The sequence below is a fragment of the Catharus ustulatus genome, chromosome 1 (genome assembly GCF_009819885.2).
Source record: "Catharus ustulatus isolate bCatUst1 chromosome 1, bCatUst1.pri.v2, whole genome shotgun sequence".
NCBI classification, from domain to species: domain Eukaryota; kingdom Metazoa; phylum Chordata; class Aves; order Passeriformes; family Turdidae; genus Catharus; species Catharus ustulatus.
Window position 1 is genome coordinate 146,911,646 of NC_046221.1, and position 15,911 is coordinate 146,927,556.

The following is a 15,911-nucleotide window of genomic DNA, read 5'->3' on the forward strand; positions in this document are numbered from 1 at the left end:
TTAATATTGGATTGTTGTTTCTTTTTAAAATTTAAATTTTATCACTTGATACTATTGGTGCATAATGTAAATGACATGATCAAATTACTACATGCCCAAAGATGTCTGCAAATTTTTTAAAGAAGCAGAATTTTTCTGATAAGTAAATTTCTATGTCACTGAAAAGTTAAATCTCTAGTATTGACAGTGTTTAAAGAATTAGTTAATTTCAAAATGTGAACTAAATATAACAAGCATTCCATGCTAATCTTTTCTATCTCTCATTTTTTATTATAAATTCTACATTAACTGACTTTTATTTAGATCTAGTTGCACAAAATGGGATGACTTGAAGAAAATCCAATTATACACAGCCCTAATTTTTATCCTACAAGACTACCTTAGATCCTCCAATAATCGATTTTGGTTTTTTCATTACTAGATTTAGGCTTGACAGCACTGAGCACAGGGCAATGAAACTTTAAAGAGAACTGTTAAAAATGTTAAAAGGACATGAGACAAAAGAAAAAAAAAAGAGTAAATCTTAAAACTTCTGTAACGAAACATGGATTCAATATCTAATTTTCATTATAACTCATTTCATATTTCAGTAGCTCTGAATAACCTCTGGCTTTCTAATATTTAGTTATGGTACAGAGGTATGTAGGTACCAGTCAAAGGTTAGTTGGCAATGATGACTGGAACCTATAAAAACCAGTACAAAGATACCACATGTTCTTCAGGTTTACATTCTACATTTGTGACAAAAAATCTGAGGATGAATCGGACACCTGACAGTTAAAATTTAAGACAATATCAGAAAAATAATGTTTACAGAATAATCTAGTGTCAGTTTATCTCTTTCCTATTCAGATAGCAATGTTTATTGTAGATCTTAATAAATAATTCTCTGAAAGAGTGACAACCTAAACCAAAACAAAAATAAAAAGAGAATAAATAAAGATGGAGAGGTGAAAGATGATGTGAGAAAAGCAAACAGCTACAGGGGAATTCAGTCCTTGAAATTTTATGAAAATATTATTAACTGCTAACATTCATTTGAGAAAAATGTGAAGTCTGGGTCTCTGAATTACCAGCCTATCTCATTTCCTTTTCCATTTGAGGGTTAGTTTATGTTTTTAGAGTAAAAAAAAAAAACCTTAACAACACAGTATTTTTTTGTCATACAGCAGATTTCACATTTCTCATACAGTCCAGCAGGTAACATAGTCAGGGAGATATGTGGTCTCCTCAAAATCATGCTGTTATAGTCTCTTACATCACAAGCAAGCTGTTGGAATTATATAGACTCTCAGATGTTAGGGAGAAAGACAGGAATGGGACTAATTGCACATGATATCACATTTTGGAAATATCAAAATATTTATTGTACTTTCCTTATTTTTTCTATCTGTTGACATGGAAGACTCTTGTACCCCTGCCATCAGAAAGAAAGAAAAAGAAAGAAATCCAAATATCCAGATGTGGGGGGATTGATGAGGTGGAGAAGCTCTGGTTGAAGGGTACAATGACCCCCCTACTAGATGCTCACTTAATACCACTCTCTACACATAGCAGCAAGTCTAATACTTCAGAATACTGCTGGAGTGGCAAAATTTAATTTTGTGCATGCTCCCAGGAAAGTTTCACAGTGTATTTTGCAATTATTCATGCTGTGGCCTTGTATCACCATGTCTGCACTAGCTGGGAATATATCCTGTCTGGATTCTAGTGTGGAATAAATACCAAATCACTTGCTACCAATGTAAGGTAGGCAGCTCTTCATATGTGTTTGAGAAGAAATATAACTGTTTTGGCAGCAAAAATGTGAATAAATGCTAATAGTATTTAGTATTGGAGGAGATATTTGATATCACCTTCAATTATTATTGTGTGGTCAGTAAGTAAGGAAGGTAAAACAGGGGAAAAAAAGGGCAAGTCCACTGTGGTTTGACTGATCAAAGAGCTCTTATGGTTGCTCCCTTAAATGCAGTGACAAGGAGCTAGCACAGATTGTAGCCATCAGCTCCAGGATATTACATATATTCACTGCTGAACATATGAGTTTTCAAGAACAAAAGTTTTGTACAGGCAGAGGTGGTGATTAATATTATGTGTTACAAATTGCGTAGTCAGCAAATATAGTAAAGTCCTATTACACAATTTGGAACTGGCCTGATATGTCCGTCTGCCAAACACTTCTACCACAATGATCTCTAAAGCCATAACTGAGAATAATACATGTGTTTTCAGCCCCTGCACAGTATTGGAGCAATAATGCAAACACCTATATTAGGAATTTTTAGGCACACAGGATTTACTTTAATGTGTATTACCACACCATCATTTTTAAATAGTTATGCCTATCTCCTAGACTGTATGTTGAAAACAAAACCACACACACACACACAAAATACAATTACTCACTGTTATAAGTGATGTTAAATCCACGTCCTGACATTGAATGATCAGCTTGAAATTCCAGACGCAAAATATGACCATTACTGGTAAGATGGGAAGGAACTTCAGCACCAGTAAATGTTCCAATTATGGGGGAATCTACAGAGTTGCCATCTTTAACTGCAAGGAAGTCAAACTGAGATTCCAAGTCAAAGTCATTAAAGGAGAGATGAATTCGGCTCCCAGGGTCTGAAATTATTGTCCAGATACAGTTTAAATTATTCCCATATCCCTCTGGATAATCAGGTGAAAGAACTGTTCCCATCGGTGCAGTGAAATTGGAAAGACAAGGAACTGCCAAAAAAGGGACAGATAAATTAGATAACAGAATAAAACACTTCAACAAGGACTGGTTTTGTGCTAAGTTTTTGTAAGAAATCTTAAAACCTGCTGAGTATCTCAACAGAATAATTTGCTATTTGTGGTGATACGTGAATCTGGAAAGAAGATTGTTTTTTTCAATTTTCCTATTTCCTTCCTCTCAATAAAACTACTTCCCAAACAGACCCCACAAGAAATAAAGAATATATGTGTTGCATTAGAAATCCACAGCAGTCTTTACAATTTACCCTTGATAACAATTACTTGACACCACTTATTTTCTCTTGTAGAGAACTATTTAGATGAGCAGACCTCCCACTGAGCGCATTAAAAGGGCAGAAAGTCAATAGTGCCCTTCTCATTTGTTGTTGACACAGAGGCACGAGAAATTAAGAAGCCTCAAAGAGACAGGAGATGTTTTGTTGTTATCAGGATAACATATTATGTTCAATAAATTCAGTTAAACCATATTAAATTGAGTTGTAGAGAGGAAAGGAACTGATTGCACTCTGAATATATTTGATCCATACTATTTTAGTGGAAAAGTTAACAAAGTTGCTGCCACAAAAAAACTATCACAACGTTGTATATACCAATGCTATATAATGCAATTTATGCTATATAATGCAAATATTTTAGTTATGCTATATAATGCAACTGGAAGAGAGCTATAAGTACTTATAATACTTAAAGTGTTAATAGGTATTTATATAAAATACATGGGGAAAATGCAAATAATTTAAACTCTTGATTTCAATTCAGTGATTTCTTATCTGAGAAAATATATTAATTTATAAGACTAGCTATCAAAATTGTACCATACATAATTTACATAATTACATCCAGAGAATCCTACCAAAACCAAACCAATAATAATTCACTATATCAAAGCACATAAGGAGAATTGCTTTAAGAGTTGGTATATGAGAAAAAATGTGTTTCAACAGTTTTAGAACCTGTCCCTTGGGCAAGTACATTAGGCAAATCTGCCAAGAAAAAGTAAATCTGTCCTGTCAGGAATGTTAATTACTTTTTACTAACTCTGAAATCAATCACACAAATAATAACCTATAAGTAAAGTTTATCACAATGCCTTAAAAATAATAAGAAGAAAATATTTGGTACATACAAATACAGATTGGTATGTTTGCAGACCACTGGTTGTTTTCTTGGCAAATGATAGATTTCTCTCCAATTAATTCAAATCCAAACTGACACTCAAACCTTAAAACATCACGATTAGAAAATCCGTCCCCTTCTCTAATACCATACAATGGTGTTCCAGGATCCCCACAGCTTTCCTTTTCAATTTCTGTTGAAATAAATAAGGAATTTATTTATAGAAGAATAAAACAAACTCGCTGCATGCATATACTGACACATAGAAAATTCTAAGCAAATTGAAATAATCTATGTAAAAACAGTTGTCAAGATGCACCGCTGAATCTGATTCTGTACCCCAGCTTCTTAGGGGGGAAATTCTGCATGAGGAATCCCACCAGGGGGAATGAGTGAATGGTTGTGTTGGGCTTAATCGTTGTCTACAGCTAAACCATTACAAGGGATTAGAAAAATCAAAACTCTTTGTGTTTATAAAATAATAGAAAATTAAAGGATATGAGGAAAAGTATTTCTACCCTATTTTATTTAATAAAATTTTAAACAATAATATAACTAAGTAAAATACTTCTAGAAAATAAATTCTTAAAAGTAGAAACAGAGATCAGCTCTCCAATGTGCAAACACTGTCCATGTTGCAATACAGCTCAAATTGAGATACCAATGACATGGCAATAAGGGAGTGGTGGCACTAAAATAATTCATCACAGCAAAAAGGAGGCTAGACATAAATGTAGATACAAATTTAGATGCACATACATTATGTAAACATATGTAAAAGTAATTTCTCTATAGTCAAAGAATATTTCACCCCAGTAGCCTTAACTGCAAGGTACCTGAATAGCTACTATTTCTACAAATATTAGAGTTATAATACTCTCTCAAGCTACATCCTGTTTTGGACTTTCAGTAGTTACAGGCATGGAAGAATCTTTTAAAAATTTACATGTAATGACTGAAACAAACATCCTTGTACCATAGTTTGAGGTTTTCTCTTTAAAGGTCTTGCAACATTTTTTTTTGTGTTGTTTTTTTTTTTTTTTTCACATTTCCATATATGATAGTTTAAGTACAAGGAAAAAAACATAGCAAGTGCTTTGATTTTAAATAATTTTTCTAGGGTAATATTTTCAGCAGCATACACTTGATTTCTCAAAGGTTTCAGTTATTAAGGTTCTACATACAATTAAATTTGTGACAAGAAGCAAATAAAGAACACTCCATATCAATGAGAAACAGAAAAAGAGTTGAAGATTATTTTAAAAAGTATTCCACAGAGTTTTGAAAGGCTTTATTATTCTATTTGGATAAGGAAAACTCAAAAAGAACAAAATAAAAAGCACAAAAAGCCATGAACACTTCTTATTGGTTTATTTGTATTTTTTTTCCAAACACTTCTAGCAAAGGATTGATATAATTCATTATTATAAAAGGATAAAACCAAGTTCAATTTATCTTGAGATCATAGACCTCAAAAAAAGGTTACAGCTCTCCTGAAAAACAACATAAGTTATCCCAAAGAAAATACACACTCACTCTCTTGTCTTCAATTTTTTGTGGGGCTGTTAACGTCAAACCTACAGAACTGTTCAATTTTTAACTACCAAAAAAAAAAAAATACAAAGTTCTCCTAGGCTGTCCTGGTAGATTAATGCTATTCTAAGTGTCTAAGTAATTTCATATTTTGTTTGGGAAAACAAATGTATTCTATAAACACATGTATTCTATAAACTAGTTCTCCAGCAAGTGACCATATCATGTAGTTTACTGCAGTTTTCTCAAACAAAATAGATTAGGCAGTAAATGTATTTATACCTACTTCAATTTACTCTCTTTTGGGGCTTCTTTTTATTCCCTTTTATGATTCATTCTGCTTTTTGAGATTTGCACTTCATGTTAGCTGCAATGAGATGGCTAGAATGGATATTTGTTTTCCTGTGATCTCTACCACTGTGATACAAAAATATTGCTATTTGTGCCTAAGGGGAAAAGCAGTACCTTATGCTAATATTATTTCTAGTAATTAGTCCTTGTTTCCTTTGTAGTCTTATAAAAAGGAAAAAATAACCTCTACCCATAAAATTTGTTAAATTTGTTAACAATGAATCAGGAACGTTCTTTTGCATTTTAAGGTTTTTGAGACAGAAAAGAAAATCTGTTTTCAAAAATTGTTTCACAAAAGAATGATATTAACAGTAAAAGGAAGGATGTTTTCTGGTGATGTTAGAAAGCCATCTTTTTTTGAAAGATAAAAAAGATAAACTTAGGATTTCATACTAAGTTTGAAAAAAGCAATTAGCCTAAATAAATCTGTACAGTTAGCAGTTTGACAGCACTGAACTAAGTTAAAAATTACCAAAATATTTTCTAACAAGAAATATCTAGAAAAAATATCCGTTTAAGCGAAAAGTAAAAGGATAATGTAAAGAAAATTAATATAACCATCTCCTTTCATTTTAAATTATCCTTACACTACTTTGGTATGTCTCACTGAAAGATTTTGCAGATTTCTAACCAATGATATACCGAAGGGAGAGCCACAAGCTACAGTAGCCCCCAATATGGCAAGACAAGAATGTGTTTTTTTTCTCTTACCCTTTCTCTTTGTGAAGGACAGGCCCATTTTGGAGGTGACTAAAAGGGGCCTTGGGGAAAAGAAATGGTCACGTAAAAACAAATACATTTTGACAGAAATGCACTGGAGTTAGGGTTTGAAGAAGTAACTTGTCTATTTTTCCATTCCTATAACTCAAGAGTAAATAAAATATAAGAATGTCATTTCTATAAGGAAGTCAATTTTGAAAGAAAAGAGATCCCAGGTGCACACTGGAAAAGTGCAATACTGAAAACTTGTTATCACTTCAGCAGAGATTCCAAATCTGTAGTCGTTAAGGGAAACACCAAGCAAGACCAATCATTCTTTACTTTAACATCTCAGAATAATGCTCATTATTTGTTTTACTGATTGAATCAAAGTAAATATGACACACAACTAGATTTGTTTAGTCATTAGCAAAAGAGCATTTGAATTCATTACATACTGTATTTTTAAAACAAAAAGTAGAGATGAAATAAATACTAGTATGTGAAAAGGAAATTCAAGTATGTGATTCAAAAGGATAAAACTTTCTGTTTGATATTTGAATTCTTTATGAAAAAGCTATAAGCATTCACCACCATATATCAATACACTGACATTTTGCAAGGTAATGCATAAAAATCTTTGTAATCCCACTTTGAAATATCATTGTATGTACAATTTATATACTGAATACACATATCCAACTTGTGAAATTGTTGTGCTTATGTTCCCAATGCAGGATATTCTTATTCGAAAACTGAGAAAAATATAGCATCAAATATTTCACAGAATCACAGAATAGGTAAGGCTAGAAGGGAGCACAGTGAGTCATATGGTTCAACCTCCCTACTCAAGCAGGGTTATCCCAGAGCACATTGCACAGGATTGTGTCCAGACAGCTCTTGAATGTCTCAAATAAGGGAGGCAATTTGTGTAACGTTTGCTTGCAAAGACCAAGGAACCAGTGTCATTATAATCATCTTTCGGTTTGCATGCTGAGGTTTTGATAGTGGAAGGACTATGCCCATGAAAGGAACCTATGCCCATTAAGAAGCACATTAGAAGAACTGCAGCCTGTGGGAAGAACCCATATTGAAGAAGATTGTGGAAGACTGTCTCCCATGGGAGGGACCCCATGCGAAGGAAGCAACAGCAAGGACAGCGTGTGATTAACTGACCAGTCCCTATTCCCTGTCCTCCCGTGCCACGGAGAGGAAGGAGGCAGAGAATTCTGGAATAAAGTTAAGCCCAAGAAGAAGGGAGGAGTGGGGGGAAAAGTGTTTAAAGATTTAGTTCTTTATTTCCCATTATCTTTCTCAGAATTTGATTGGTAGTAAATTAAAGTAATTTCTCCAAGTCAAGACTGTTTTGCATCTGATGGTGACTGGTAACTCTGCCCTTATCTTGACTCATAAACTTTTTGTTATATTTAATCTCCTCTGTCCTGCTGATGAGTGGAGTGATAGAGCCTCTTTGCTGGGCACCTGACATTCAGCCAGAATCAATCCACCACATCATCTATCTTATCCTGAAAATTCAAACTTAAATATTAAGGAGAAAAGGCACAGAAAAAGTAGAAATTGGGAAAATAAAAACTAATAACCTATGAATCAAGAACATATATATTTCTCAGTGTAAACCAGGATGATAAATAATGTAAATTATAGCATGTGTCTTCATAGTATATATATATTAAAAAACATCATCTTAAAGATACATAGCAGACAAAGAGTTTTGGACCAATTTCAGCAGTCTTAGAATGTGCTTACCAATTTACATGGTAATAGATTGGAGATTGGTTACATTTATTTGTAATAGGGTTTATATATCAGTAAACAAACAGAAATTTGAATCACCTAACAGATGATACCTTCTCCTAAATATTCAAGTAAAAGAGATTATTTTGTCTATTACCTATTATTGTTACAGTGTGAGTATTTTTATAATCAAAGGATGGAAGTTCATTTGTGAGAGAAGAAAATGTCTATTGCCATATGATTTCTAGTTATATTTTAAAGGTAATCAATACCCTTATTTCCTTCTAATGATTAAATTTTTATCCACAGAATTCATATCTCAGAAAATCCAGATATATTAAAAATAAATTTAAAAAAATCAACTTAACCACTATTTTTACCCAGAAAAACTAGTGTAATTTTCTCATTCTCAATTATGGCCATAATAGATTTTATATTTATTTTCTTTTTTTGCTTCCTTGTTTGCCTAAAAGATATGAAAGAAGAATCTCGTCTAATGTGTATTGTGGTTATTTTTTTAGTAATTGGCAAGTGTGAAGACAGGGAATGAATCTTGCATTGCTTCTAAATACAAACAGAATGGAATGATGCCTGTAGCCAAACTATAAGAAAACTCCACCTGTGCCTGACTGCCTCAGGTGAGACACCCATTACAGTGTTCCAGCACCTTCTCTGGGCTCCTGGGTCCTACTACCCAAGAAATAGGTATACAGAAGGAGGAAAGGAGATGAGGAGGAGGATTTAAGCATACAGTCTTTCCCTATATGAATTAATGGGATGTTTAGTCTATAATGTGTCATACAGAACAGTCATTCAAGGGTATAGAGTCAGTTCTATTCTCCCCAAATTCTACGGGGAGAAAAGAAAATCTATAAAAAAGAGTTTTTCTTTCCCTACTATGTGTGTGGTGATAACCTTCTCTGTCCTTGCTGAATTTTGCCAATTGTCAGGGTATTTCTCATTTCCTGATCATATAATTTGATGAGCCAGAATTTGAACATTTCACAAATGAAAAAAGGAGGTAATTAATTAAATGAGGATACACATAGGAAAGTCAGATGGAGTTCTTCTGAGAATGAAGTAAGAAAACAATGGTAGACAGCATTAAAAGTAATATTTTATGTATATCACAAGTGTTCAACACCTCTAGCATAAAGAAAACTAGTTACAGCCATTCTCCATGACAACAGACATTTCAGAGGGACAGCAGATATATCAGCATGATTTTTATTGCATAATTTATCTGAAGTTTTCCACTACTAGCATAAAATATTTCATACATATGTTCCATTATATATTTTAGGTATTTAAAGACTTTCTGGGTAGACATTCTTTCTCTTCCTATTCAGAACTGCGTTACATATTTAAGGTTGAGTTTTTTACTATTCAGCCAGAAATAAGCTGGTCTGGTCTGAATGAGCCCTGTGGGGCTTTAAATAATAACCACACCTTCAATAAAATAAGTTGCTCTCTTAATTGAGGTCTAGAACATGAACTGTTATGTAGCATTCTATCCACACAAACAATTTAATCTCACCACGAGACTTCGCATTCATATAAAAATTAACAAAAACTTGGGTCTTTCCTAGATTTCTATTGAAATATCACAGTATTTTGTTAATTCCAGATTTCCTTGAAAAAACAGCTGGTATTTTATCACTTAAAGAATTTCAGTTAAAGTTGTGAGAACTAGCAACAATGTTTATATTTCACCTATGCTGCCTCAAGAGATTTCTCTTGCCTTCATACCTCTACTGTCCCAAACCCTGTCAGTATGGTCTTTCTCCTTCAGTCATATTGAAGTAATACTTGCTTTGTTTCAGTATAATTTTGATGTGAAAATGCATGTCAAGAGTGACATTGTGTTCTTCTGAAACTGCAGTGTTTATCTGTATCTTTAAATTCTTGTTTGCCTATTCAATTCCCTTTGCTTCCCAAACACTATGGCTTTTAATCAATCACACCTTTCTTAGCTCTATCAAGAATTTGGACAATGGGTTGGAAAGAAACATGTTACATTTGCTTTCCTTATGCAGCTGCTTCAATCTGGAGCAACTACTTTGGGGCATAGTTAGCTAATTCAGGATGACTTTTCCTTAATGTATCTGATTTCAGCTGGACCAAGAATGGATCACTGAATAATTTGAAGAAAAATTTCATGCAACTTGGACAATTTCAATGCAAATACACAGAATATCCCTTAGACCAACGGTTACTGCTTGACCTGTCTAAAGGGAAAAACAATGTAGATGGCTAGTCACCATATGCAGAAATGTCTGAAATAATTTTCAAGGTAGCATTAAGACTAAAATTCATTTATTAGCAGTTACACAAATTCTATAATTTCTGTGCATGAATCATCTATATTTAAGTGGTGGGGCCTTTCTCATTTTAAAATAAGACTGACTGGTTTTCTTCCAATGACTAAATAAAATCTAAGCATGTTGTTAATCATCATAAAGAAATGGAGCTGTTGAGAATGTGGTCCTTTGATGTGTACAAAGTAATCTAGGTCATGATTAGAACATGCAATACCCTATTTTAATAATATGACCAACAGGAATCTCATTTGTGTCATTGATGATTTGTCTAAGGCCTTTCACTCCACTTTAGAAAATCTTTAGGAAAATAAAATGTTTCATAGCTTCATCTCCACATGTCATTATGCTTTTGAAGAACATATAAATGAAAATGAACTCATTCAAGGGATGTTTTTCTGGCACTATGGGAGTCAGCATTGTACAGATAATTTTGATCCTTTTGTTATACATAGTGTTGTTCTTTTTCATCTTTAATGGTAAATGTGTACAGATAGAAGTCCAAACCCAAGACTGGTGAAGCTATCATCAAGAATTTATTTCTTGATACATAGAGAGTTGGCCTGTAAAAACATTTAATCTATTTGCAGCTAGTATATTATCTGTTGAGCCTTTGAAATCTATTGATCAAGGCAACCTGCACCTGCTCTGCAACTTTCCTTTAATGGTAATCAGTAATTTTTCCTCCGATAACTTTAATAAATATTCCTTGCATCACATGATGAATATACATGTGACTATGCAAAACCACCAAGGTTTTAATTTGGTAGCAACTTTATCAACTTTATTGTCACTTAAACTTTTTCAGTTTTGCTGAGCTAAACATCTAGTCAGGATGTAAGACTGTTACTTCCACCTTGCTTTTGCCTTTCTCAGAAGTTCACAGAACAGTGTAAAAAAGAAAAATCTCTAGAGAAACAGTTACCAAGACTTATTTATGTGGCTTGTTTTCTTTCCCAAGCTTCTGGCCATAATCCTTCAACCAGCTTTTTCCTAGTTTGATCACTAATTCCCTTCTGAGACAAGACAACTGTATCTATCCAAAAGGAAGTTACAACAAACTAAAACCAAACATCAAAAAAATCCCAATCCCAAAACGCAGAACAAATACTGTTCTCTGCCAAACACACACACACATACACACACATATACGAAACAGTTCCCAGACCAGCTCTATGAACGCAAAGCAGGGCTTGCTCCAAAAGTCATTTAATGCATTTGTACTGGGCTTAGACAACAAGGTTTTGGTAGTCAGGGGTCTGCAGAAGTGACCTCTGTGAGAAGAGGCTTCAAGAGGCTGCTCCCATATTGGACAGAGCCAGCTCCAAAAAGGACCTACTTCTGGTCAAAGTTTGAACCCATCGGAAACAATGGTGTGCCCTTGTGATAATGTATTTGAGAAAGAGTAAAAAAAAAGCTGCAAAGCAACTGTGACAGAAGATCAATAAAAATACGTGAGAAACAGCCCTGCAAATGTGAAGGTCAGAGAAGGAAGGAGAAGTGCTCCAGATGTCAGAGCAGACATTCCCCTGCAGCCCACGGCGAAGACCACAGGGAAGCAGGCTGTCTGCAGCACATGGAGGTCTCTGCTGGAGCCTGTGGATGGTCCCACACGCAGCACATGGATAACCCCTGAAGGGATCTGCAACTAGTGGAGTAGTCCACTCCTGAAAAAGCACACCCCATGGAAAGGATGCATGCTAGAGCAGTTGCAAAATAACTACAGACGATGCAAAGGACCCCACACTGAATCAGGGGAGAGCATGAGGAGGAAGAAGTAGCAAAGACCAAGTGTTATGAACTGACCACAAATCCCATTCCCCATTTTCAATCCACCCTTACCGCCTGGGTGAAGGAAAATGTAGAAGATATGGGAATAAAGGAGTAGAGTCTGGGAAAAAGAGGAGGCGGAGGAAATTTTTTAGTTTTGTTTTCACTTTGCACTATCCTACTTTGTTTTTATTTGGCAATAAATCAAATGAAACTTCCTTTAGTTGAATCTGTTTGTCTTTGACAATAACTGGTAAATAATCTCCCATTGCCATCTCAACCCACGAGTTTTTTCCTCTTATTTTCCTCCCTGTTTTGCTGAGGAGGAGTGGGAGCAGCTTCAGGGACATGCTGCAGTCAGCCAAGATTATCCAGTACAGAGATGCGTACAAATTTCATGTAAACCTGGCTGTCAAATGTAGACTTTTTCCAAGTTAGAAATAAAGTGCTCTCACACCCCCTACCCTGAAAAAAAAAAAAAATAAGAGAGAGAAACCTTGCTAGAAGTTCTGATAAGACCGCAGCTCGGACTAAGCTCTTGTGGATTTCAGTTTTTGTGTGCTAAATCCTCTTAAACAAGTGAGTAAGCCTATACAAATCAGAATTTTACAAACTGAATCTGGTTAGATATCCCTTGCCAAATTTCAGGTCACCGATTCAACGTTCAAGAAAGTTAAAACTTATCAAAGAGCTTGTTTGTTTTTGTTTTGTTTTGTTTTTTACTGGTCACAATGGAATTCATTTTCCTGAAATCATGTTCTTTAAAGCTACTAAGTGTTTCATATTAATTTGTACATAAGCACTTTAAGTGAGATAGCCACTGCACAGATAATTTCAGCCCAAAAAATCAGTTAAACTTCAGAATTTCTAAACAGTAAAGAATAATTAAACCAGTTTTTATCTTAGGAACTGATGATTCAACCTCAAAGTAATGAATTGGTTTTGCCAATATGTTTTATTGTTTCACTCTCTATTACGGTTAAAATATACAAATTAGAAAAAGGAGTTTATTTGCATATGGATGGGAGAAGAATGACCAAAATTTAGACAGGAATTTCATCACTACACCAGGAAGATTACTACTGTGACTGTATGTCCAATGTGTAATATTAAAATATTGGAAAAATGTCAATATGATGACGAGAGTAAATTTTTTAGTCCGTGTATTGAAATAAATTTATCTACAAGTTGCATGTGATCTACTTTATGTGCATATTTGCACATGCAAAAAAAGACTAAGAAATATGTAAACTGCATGAGAGGAAAGTGTTACATTCCAAATTGCATGTACATCCAATTTAATATCAAATTTTTAAAGATAAAAATCAATAATGATTGAAAATAAAAGTGTGGTCTCTAAATTATAAAGATACTTAATGGATGGTTTAATGTTTTTCTAAACTATAAGTTTTAGACCAAGCACAGGACACTGAACATAACCATGTAAAAAATATAGAAGCATCCATTTCTTCTTCCTGTTGTTTTTTCCTTCTTGTGTCCACCCCCTTGCTGTACTGAACTTTACTGACAGCTTACACAACTTGGAATATAAATAGTAATGCTATTTATTGAAACAGAAATATAAGAGAAATTAGGATCACAGAAAACTAAAGGACTGATTCAGACATTTAAAACATATTAAATTACAATAGTTCACTAACATTTTATTTTCCTTGATACACAACACAATTTCTTTGTTTTAGGTCTAACGAACTAATTTTTCATAGTCTTTTTTAAAGGCATTTCCAATAAATCTGATGAGAAAGGGAAAATTCAGTTTTTTCAATTTAGGAAATATTTTTCAGGAATCTTATCGATGTATACTTATTATAAAGTACAGTATCACATAAAAATTACAAGACAGATTCAAATAATGGCTTACTGTCCTGTGGTACAAATCCCTGCACATGCTACTTCATAAGGCTTACTAGATACAGCTTTTTATCTGCCCTAGTGTTGCACAGCAGTGCTGATGATCAGGTGTGAGTGGTGCTCCTCAGGGTCGGCTATTGAGGCCAGCACTGTTTAACATGACATGGACAGCAGGAATGAGGGCATCTGTAGCAAGTTTACCAACACCACCAAGCTGTGTGGTGCAGTTGACATGCTGGGGAAATGTCATTCAGTGGCACTTAGCAGTCATGAGAGTGGGGCCTGTGTAAACCTCACGGAGTTCAATAAGGTCAAGTGAAAGGTCTTGCATCTGGGCCAAGGCAACCAGCAAGCTGGGTAGAGAATGGATTAGGAGCAGGTCTGAGGAAGACTTGGGGCAGTTGGTTGACAGAAAGCTCAACACAATCCAGAAAACCAACTCTATCCAGGGCTGCATCAAAAGGAATGTGATCAGCAGGTCAAGAAAGGTGATTCTGCCCCTCGACTCTGCTCTGGTAAGAGCCCCACTGGAGTACACAGCAAAGGAATGAACCTGTTGGAGCAAGTCCAGAGGAGGGCCATTAAGGTAATGAGAGAGCTGGAGCACCTCTTCTATGAAGACAGGATGAAAAAGTTAGGGTTGTTTTTCCTAGAGAAGGGAGACCTCATAGCAGCCTTCCAGTATCTACAAGGGCTACATGGAAGTTGAAGAGGGACTTTTTACAAGGGCATATACTACTGAAAGGACAAGGAGAAATAGCCTTGGATTGCAACAGGAGAGATCTGGAGCAGATATTAGGAAGAAATTTTTTACTGTGAGTCACTGGAACAGATTGCCCAGAGAAGTTGTGGATGCCCAGTCCCTGGAAGGGTTCAAGAACATGTTGAATGGTGCCCTGAGAAAGCTGATCTGGTGGGTGGCATTCGTGCTTACAGTGGAAGAAAGAACTAAATGATCTTTAAGGTCTCTTCCAAGCCAAATCATTCTATGATAATATAAAAAACTTGTATTTAAAGGAGTTATGTCAAAGCACTTGAAGATACAATAATGTTTCTTTGAATTGTGCATACATAACTTGATAGATGAGTTGAAAGGATTCAAGTAAACGTCAATGTGAATAGCCTGATGGCCATAAACCTATTACCATTTTCATTTACTTATGAAAATATAATACAGATGATGAAGTGAACAAAGTGAAGTTAAGCACTTAGAAATCTGTCATCTTTCTCAGAAGCTTCATTCATTTTGAAGTAGTGAAAAATAATATGAGTCAAGAGAGCAACTATAGCTTCTTGTTTGCTGTTTCTGACTTAAGACAAAGAGCATGATTTCCTGGCAAGGTAGCCTAACAATCTCAAACACTTCTGCTGTAAGATTATGAGTACAGCATGAGTTTTCCCCACAAAGTAGATGGAAATAATTATAGATTCATTATTCCAAGTGATATGCAAGCAAATAAAACACACCTGGGCCTTGGCAAATCAACAAACTCTTAGAACAAAACAGCAATTATGCAGCAATTACTCTCATTGTCAGAACTCAATGTTCAACCTGAAGCTGGTAAAAGTTGCTGTTTACTTTCCAATATCATGTGACAGGTAGAGCCAGCAGTGCTTTTACAGTCTGCTCCTTTACACTATCATATTTAGGGAAAGCTTTTAGCTGGTATTGTAGGAAAATTTTATCATGAAGCACTTGATTATTGTCCTGTCATAAATGGTCAGAAGTAATAT

General features: G+C 34.7%; 1 protein-coding gene across 3 annotated transcripts in view; it reads right to left on the reverse strand.

The window, feature by feature from the left end:
• The window catches only part of LOC116996510 (CUB and sushi domain-containing protein 3-like), a 614,657-nt gene that overhangs the window by 270,677 nt on the left and 328,069 nt on the right, over positions 1-15,911 (reverse strand). For all 3 annotated transcript variants that reach the window (XM_033060271.2, XM_033060262.2, XM_033060252.2), the window contains 2 exons: positions 3,890-4,072; positions 2,407-2,733 (listed from right to left, as the gene is read on the reverse strand). In XM_033060271.2, the coding sequence (XP_032916162.1) occupies positions 2,407-2,733; positions 3,890-4,072 (510 nt within the window). The remainder of the gene's footprint in view (positions 1-2,406; positions 2,734-3,889; positions 4,073-15,911) is intronic.